We start from the raw sequence: 8,320 nt of genomic DNA on the forward strand, positions 1-8,320 counted from the left end.
TAAAAAGGATGTAGCACACGCACTGTCGAGTCAAGTGCCAGTGGGTTAGAGACCTGCTCTCCCGCGAGGCCCGACGCAACAGAGTGTGGCGCGGGACAAGATGAGCGAGTGCTGGTGAGGGCGGGTAGACACTCGTATGTGTGCGGGATGCGGGAGAATAAAATGTTTCACGGGACTCCCACAAAATAGAAATATCTAAACATAAAATATCTAAAACAAATAAATTGTTATTCATCTTTTGCACAAAAGCAACAATTAACAGGTGCAAGCGTATGCAGAGTTTCTATTTAGGCTATAACACGTGTTTGCAGCATTGAGCAATGCAGTGCTGAGATTTGCGTGCTCACGAATCCTCTCATTATAACACACGAATTGTAGACATTAGACATATATTTATTGTGTTATAACAGATTTGTGAGATTGCGATGAACTGAGATGTCTTTTAGAGATTATAAATGCAGCACTCTTTGCTGGCATTCTGCCATGCCAAACCATGCAAGCAGCTTGCTTTAGTTAAAAATAACAGTGTTCTGTGAATGTTGATGCTTTAATAACAAATATTTATCGGGAGCGTGTACTCACATTTCACTGCTGGTCATATATTCTCTATATAACCATGTATGTGACAAATAAAAATCTTGAATCTATGCTGGGATTTCATAAATTTCATGGAGAAAAAAAATAACGTAACTAGTAATGTAACAAATTACTAATTACTTTTGAAATAAAGTAATCAGAACAATTACTTTTAAAAGGAGTAATCAGTAATCAGTAATTTGATTACATTTTCAGAGTAACTTGCCCAACACTGCTCGTAAACTATTCTCATCCCAGGGATGGGGGATGGGGGGGGATTTCTCTTGGTTTGGGCTATATTCTGAGCTCAGAGCCCTCCTTCAAGACACCATGCCAAATATGCTTACTATTTGCTAAATCCTTTTGTATGTAAGTGCGAACTCGTGAAACTCATTCCAACTCCAACAGGGAGAGAAAGATTGCAGAAAGACTAAAAACTGTTATTGGTTATAGTAGCAGTTATGGTAGCTATTAAAAAGAGTTGCTCACATTTTCTAACTACATTTATCTTTTGATAAACATTAACTATAGTGCTTTATAAAATACCACTACTGGCTAGATTCTCAAGAGGTCAACTAAACCATCTGACAAAATCATTTAGATTTAGAAGTGCATGATGATGTGAACTAAAAGTTTAATGACATTTGTAACCATATCAATTTACATTAAATAACTATCTGTTAATCATTAGGTAAAGTTTGATAAGTACATTAGTAAACATTAACAAACACATTATTTCATTTTTCTAGGTATGTGAATATATATTAACTAATGATCTGTTAAGCATTATAGGATGTTTATTGATTTAATAATGAAAGCTTTTATAAAGTTATACCTGATTTTTGCATCACACTTTCTATGAAAGTTTGTTAGTTTGTTGTTTAACTTATTAACCCTTGGATCAGAAGTAATTATTGTACCTTAATTTTTACTGGCTGCCAGTTATTTTCTTCTCCGCTTCAAACTATTTTGTATTATCTTTCAGGTTTTTGGCAGAGTTTCATGAGGACTTCTTTCCAGAGTCTGCATATGTGTCTGCAACTGAAGCCCATTACAGCATGAAGCAACCACGCTCAGTCTTCTAAGAATCCTTTACAGAGAGAGTTTATATTGTGCTGTGCTCTTCTGAACTTCTGGTCCTCCCCTGACACTGAATGTTGAGCCTATGTTCTTTCTACTTGCAAATTCTATAAATTTCCCTGAAGTATTTCACCTGTCCATTTCTAACTGTTCATTTGCAATGTATGACAAAATTTTCATGACAATCTTTTTTTGTTATTGTTTATAGTTTTATTTTAAAGCATTTTGAATTCAGTTGTGCAAAATTATCATTTTCTTATTTTCTAGTTTTTCTGTCATATGAATCCACCATTACCTCAAACTTCCTTATTTTGCTTGTCCTTTCCCTCTCATTCCTCTGCACGAACTTAAACAAGCAGTTGCGCAAAAGCAAGAGGTTTATTGCACATTTGCCACATAATTGTTGTAGTAACATTGTATTAATAATGCATTTTTTTTATTATGAGCTCCACTGATAATTGCTTTGTGATTCTTTCACTCACAAAATATATTTCTTTTTTTGTATATTACTGTATATAAAGTTTTCAGTGGTAAAAGGTTTCATCTCGTTTCTTTCTGTGAAAATAGGACAGGGCTGGGTTTTAACCATTATACCTTAATTATTTATAATAATTAAGTTCATTATTCCCGTGTGTACTTGTTTCTGTGTATTCTATGGTGTCTTGTAGTTTATCTATTAAAGTCATAATCACTTATGGTGCTGATTAATTTCTCAATACGTTATTCAAACTTTTGTTTCCAGTGCTTAAAGGACTTTGAAACTTGTGATTGGTATGAGGAAAATGCTTGTTTTGTTGCAGCCTTTCACTGGCATTAATTTCACATATTAAAAAAAACTTTAAAAATAGGTAAACACTTCTGTGTAAACATTATGTGCAAAACTATTTGAAGATGTTATTGTTTTTATTACTGAATTTGTATTTCAAAAATCTAAATTATCATGCTCATAGCTTTTTCAACATCTGTGATGACAGACAAGGTTGTGCCCCATTTTTTATTTAAAGTAGCGTTTGTGACCTTGTTACTGTCAAAACATTATTCATTATCATGCTTTATTTGTACATTTACCTATACCAGTAACTTTAAAGTTAACAGATAATGTACTTAATGGCTTTGTTTGCTGTTTTAATTATGAAATTCACCAGTCTGGCAAGTCAAGTTAGCTCATTAAAGCACATCAGCATTATAGATTTGAGTAAAAGTTATCAAGTTATTTGAATGGGATTTATTTCTTTCTGGGAGGTTTGGCGATTTAGCTACCTTAAATCCACACTTTAATACAATCCGAAGTGAATATGTAGGTATTTTATTTTAATTTTAAAATAATAATTGCAGGTGAAATGAAGCTAACATTATACCTACTTGTGTAAGTAAACTTTTGGTTCTGGTATATTAGTTTGAGCTATTTTTTATTTACATTTTGGCAAACTGATGCTATTTGAAGTATGTTTATAAAGCTAGTAGCAGTTCATCTTTGCAATTAAGCCATGTACAGACAAGATTACTGGATGACAAAACTTAAATGAGATAATTAAGGTCTAAATTCCATTTTAAATCTGCAATATCATCCTCAAGTTATGACTCTGAGAATGTGGACAACTTTGACTAAAATTCACCTCCCTCATTATGTCCTTGCCGGTCCCACTTTATATTAAGTGGCCCTAATACCTGTATAGTACTTATATAGTAACTAGATGTGTACATAGTATGTAACCACACTGTTAGTACACATTCGTACATAGTATCTACAGCTGTAATGTTTGTGTAGCTACACATATGTAACAACCCACTGAATGGTATGTGTAAGTACAAATGATTCCAGTGGATTTACCATGCAGATTGATAGATAGAGATAGAAATAGTCAGATAGATAGTCAGATGATAGATAGATAGATAGATAGATAGAAATAGTCAGATAATAGATAGATATAGATAGATAGAGGAAAATTAGATGCATGAGTTTGAATGGGTTAGAAATAGTACATAGAAGGCAAGTCTGATTGAGTCTAATGGGCCTCAGTGTGTTTAGATTTGAATTTTGACAGTTGGAGTTTGACGGAATGTTCAGATGAGCCAAGACTTTTCAATGTAAATCTATGGGATTTTTATGATTTTTAATCTTCATTTTTATGAAAACCGTAAGTCCAATCAGTAAGAAAAGATATAGCAACTAACTTCAGATCAGTCTGAAGATATGGGCTAAGTTTGGAGTCTGTAGAGTTAAAGCTCTAGGAGGAGTTAGAGTTGATAATTTTAGTCTCAGTAAAGAATAATAACTAGATAAAAAAGTTCGTCAAGACAAACTTTAAGTTGGCTTGAAAAAGCCTAGCCAGAAAGTTTGAAGTCTTTTTAAAAGCTTAAAGTTTGAGGGTTTTAAGTTTTAACTAATTTGAAGTAGTTTTAACGTTTTGAAGGCAATACAATCTATCAGAAAAATAGATACATAAATAGACAGATAGATAGATAAATAGATAAGAAATAGTAAACTAGCATGTTGCTAGCATGATTAGCAAGTGACTAGTATGTCACCAGCATGATTAGCAAGTTACTAGCATGTAGCTAGTGTTGGATTACAAATTTAAGAATCTGTTTAAAATATGCTGATCCTATGTTCTGACATAGCGTCACATGAAAAACTAAGGTGAAGTGTACTAGGAGCATGTATTCGCAAGAACAATGTGAAAGGCATTATCTGTTGCCACAGAGAATTTGGTTTAGCGCTGGCTATACAACAGTCTCAGCGTAACTCCGAGCTAGAGGAACAGAACAAAGAGCTCCGTGCTAGAGTATCCTCTTTGACTAAGAAAATGAACCGCAACAAAGCTGCAGAAAAAACTGATGTGGAAGAAGTTAGTCAGCCTGATAACAATTATCCTGACTTACAAGCTTTCTTTGAAACAGATGTAGCCATCCAATCAGTAACTGATGTGCCTGTAGATTCAGTGAAGGTATGTGGCGCTACGAGAAGATAATGCGTCTCTATGACATGTCGTTAGCAGAAGTCACACAGCTGATGTTACAAAGTCTAACTGAATGTGAATTCAACAGTTTTAAGTCTGCAGTTACTTCTGAACTACAACATGCCAGTAAAGGCGATTTGAGAGAAGGTGTTTTGAAAATTCTAAAGAATATCATGGGACCCAACATAGACTGGTCCAGAATCACTAACTGTGTGCAAAGAAATAAGAAACTGTGAGTGAATACACTGAAAGTTTTTGTCAGTTAGCTGTAACTTACAGTGGAATAGTTGATGATCCTGAAAGTGTGCTAGATGACAAGGGACCCCTAGTCCGCATCTGGTCAGATGGCCTTGTAGCCGAGTACAGAAAAGCCTTGCCATTCCTAGATCTAACTTGGTCTAACAGAACTCTCAGAAGTAACCTAGACAGGTTAGCTACATGGGAAAGAGATGCTGATGTTAAGGCAAAAGTGAGAGTAGCAGCTGCTACGTTTAGCACAACGAATCAAGACAATAGATGGCCTAAAAGAGGAGGCAAATGCAACTACTGTGGAAAATTAGGACATTGGGAGAAAGAGTGTAGGAAGAAGTTGCAAGATAGTAGAAGAAATACTATGCATAATTCTGCTCCTTCTCAGCCCGCCTACAACCCTGAAGTAGTTCCGCCAGTGTCCACTGAAACTTTAGGACAGCTCGTTCAGGCTTATCTAAAAGCACAACAAGAACAGGAAAAAAACTAATTGTTGGGGCTGTGAGTAGCTACCTTTCCCCTGTAATCCATCACAATTACAAAATAATTTTTGTGAAAGGTAGCATACAAGAGAAAGAGATAGACTTTTTGCTTGATACAGGTGCAGAAATTACAGTAATTCCTACAAAATTGGCTAAAGATTTAAACATCACGTACAAGAAAACTAAACTTTGTTTAACTGGTGTAATAGGTGAAGATTCTGTTTTGTATGAAACCCCGCCCATAGAGGTACAATTAGGCCTGAAAATTCTGACTACAAAATTGCTATGTGCTCCATTAAATACAGTTGGAATTCTAGGCATGGATCTACTGAGACAAGTACATCTAACTTTAGACATGTCCTCAGAATCTGCTAGCATAAAAATTTCCTCAGCACAAGTTTCTACCAATAATGCAACCACTCCTGAGTATGCTTTCTTACAAAATCATCCAATTTGGGCTAAAGACAAGGATGATTGCGGGTTTTTGACAGGCGTAGAACCAGTCAAATTGACAGGAACTCCACCTCCTGTTACCAAACAATATCCGATCAATAAGGAAGCTATACAGGGAATCAAACCTATTGTAGAAAAATTGCTGAAGCAAGGAGTGCTAGTTAAAACCAACAGTCCCTGTAACTCACCCATATGGCCCATCAAGAAATCCAATGGGACATGGAGACTCACCATAGACTACAGAGTAGCCAATAAACATATTGATAAAATCACCCCCCTAGTAGCAGATCCATCTACAATTTGTAATGGCTTACCATTAGATTGTAAGATTTTTTCAGTAATCGATATGTCTAATGGATTCTTTTCTGTACCCTTGCACCCTGACAGCCAGACATGGTTAGCTTTCACAGTTGACTATGAACAATACCAGTGGACACGTTTGCCACAGGGATATCAGAATTCTCCTACCTTATACCATCAGGCTGTCAGACGTGATTTGTGTGACCCAGAATGTCCAGTCAAACAGTCCACTATGATTCAATATGTCGATGATATTTTGATCGCCTCTACAGACCACGAGGTACATCAAACTGAATTGGCAGCATTGTTGGACTATTTGCAGAAAAGAGGACACAAATGCAGCTTTCACAAAGCTCAAATTGCTAAAAACCAAGTCACATTTCTGGGTCAAACAATTGGTGCAGGAAATAGATCTATTACACAGGATTAGGAATTGCACAATCTGATAGGCCCTTTGTGCTTTATGTACATGAACACTTAGGCTTTATGACTGCATGTCTAATGCAAGATCATGGGGGCAGTTTACGCCCAATTCATTACTATTGCAGGAAATAGATCTATTACACAAGATCGAGCCGCTTCAGTCAAAGCCAAACCTCCACCTAGATAGATAGAATCATACTGAAGATAGATAGATAGATAGATAGATAGATAGATAGATAGATAGAAAGAAAGAAATAGTCAGAGGATAGATAGATAGATAGTCAGATGGATAGTCAGATGATAGTCAGATGATAGATAGACAGTCAGATGACAGATATATAGATATATAGATAGATAGATAGATAGATAGAAATAGTCAGATGACAGAAAGAAAGAAAGAAAGAAAGAAATATTCAGATTAGATAGATAGATAGATAGATAGATAGATAGATAGATAGATAGATAGATAGATAGATAGATAGATAGATAGATAGATAGATAGATAGATAGATAGATAGATAGATAGATAGATAGATAGATAGATAGATAGATAGTCAGATGGATAGTCAGATGATAGATAGTCAGATAATAGATAGACAGTCAGATGACAGATAGATAGATAGATAGATAGATAGATAGATAGATAGAAAGAAAGAGAAAGAAAGAAAGAAAAATTCATAGATTCATATAGATTCATAGATAGATAGAGAGAGAGTGTGTAGATAGAAAGAAAGAAAGAAAGAAAGAAAGAAAAATTAATATATTCATATAGATTCATAGATAGATAGAGAGAGAGAGTGTGTAGATAGATAGAAAGAAAGAAAGAAAGAACGAACGAAAGAAAGAAAGAAAAATTCATAGATTCATATAGATTCATAGATAGAGAGAGAGAGAGAGTAGATAGTAGATAGATAGATAGATAGATAGATAGATGGATATATAGATAGAATCATACTGAAGATAGATAGATAGATAGATGATAGATCGATAGAAATAGTTAGATGATAGATAGATAGATAGATAGATAGAAATAGTCAGATGATAGATAGATAGATAGATAGATAGATAGAAATAGATGATAGATAGATAGATAGATAGATAGATAGATAGATAGATAGATAGATAGATATAATCATACTGAAGATAGATAGATAGAGATTTTGACAGGTTTAAAAAGTTTTTTTACACTACCATTGAGAAATTTTAACCAAAGTATGTTATAGACTTTTAATTAAGACCCTAAAGAATCATATCAACTTGTGCAAAATGGGCATCCGATGACCCCTTTAATATAAATAGAACGTTCACTTTAGGTTAGGCTAACATGATAAGTTTTAATTAGTTTACATGGTTATGACAGCTAAAAATAACCTGCAGGGAACGTTCTCTTTAGGTTATAAAATAGATAGATAGAGTCACTTGACTCGAGACTTGACTCGGACTCGAGTCCCAAATTTGATGACTTGCGACTCGACTCGACATAATTAAAGAAGACTTGAGACTCGACTTAGACTTTGACAGCAAGTTCAAGATATTTCACAGGGGTGTGGACTCGAGTCACTTGACTCGAGACTTGACTTGGACTGACTGCGTTCAGGGAGCGCTGGATAGCCTATATAGGCTAGTATAAATTACTGGAGTAATAGCATAACTTACGACAAAAGAACAGAGATAAAAAATAAACAAATAACAAATTACATGATTCATCTAGTAGCAATCTCCGCTCGTGAAAAGTGCTGCCCTGTCCGTTTGATCGCCGCCCAGCAGACACACGGAGCGGGCATGAGAAACGAGAGG

General features: G+C 35.0%; 1 protein-coding gene across 1 annotated transcript in view; it reads left to right on the forward strand.

Annotated features, from left to right (window-relative positions):
* LOC107655940 (male-specific lethal 3 homolog) overlaps positions 1-2,877 on the forward strand; it is a gene marked incomplete at its 5' end in the record, with an annotated part of 152,236 nt that extends 149,359 nt beyond the window's left edge. The window contains one exon of the mRNA XM_016443574.1: positions 1,562-2,877. Within this exon, the coding sequence (XP_016299060.1) occupies positions 1,562-1,661 (100 nt within the window). The remainder of the gene's footprint in view (positions 1-1,561) is intronic.
* Positions 2,878-8,320: the final 5,443 nt, after the last annotated feature.

The sequence above is a fragment of the Sinocyclocheilus anshuiensis genome, unplaced genomic scaffold, assembly GCF_001515605.1.
Source record: "Sinocyclocheilus anshuiensis isolate Anshui unplaced genomic scaffold, SAMN03320099.WGS_v1.1 scaffold1759, whole genome shotgun sequence".
Classification (NCBI taxonomy): Eukaryota; Metazoa; Chordata; class Actinopteri; order Cypriniformes; family Cyprinidae; genus Sinocyclocheilus; species Sinocyclocheilus anshuiensis.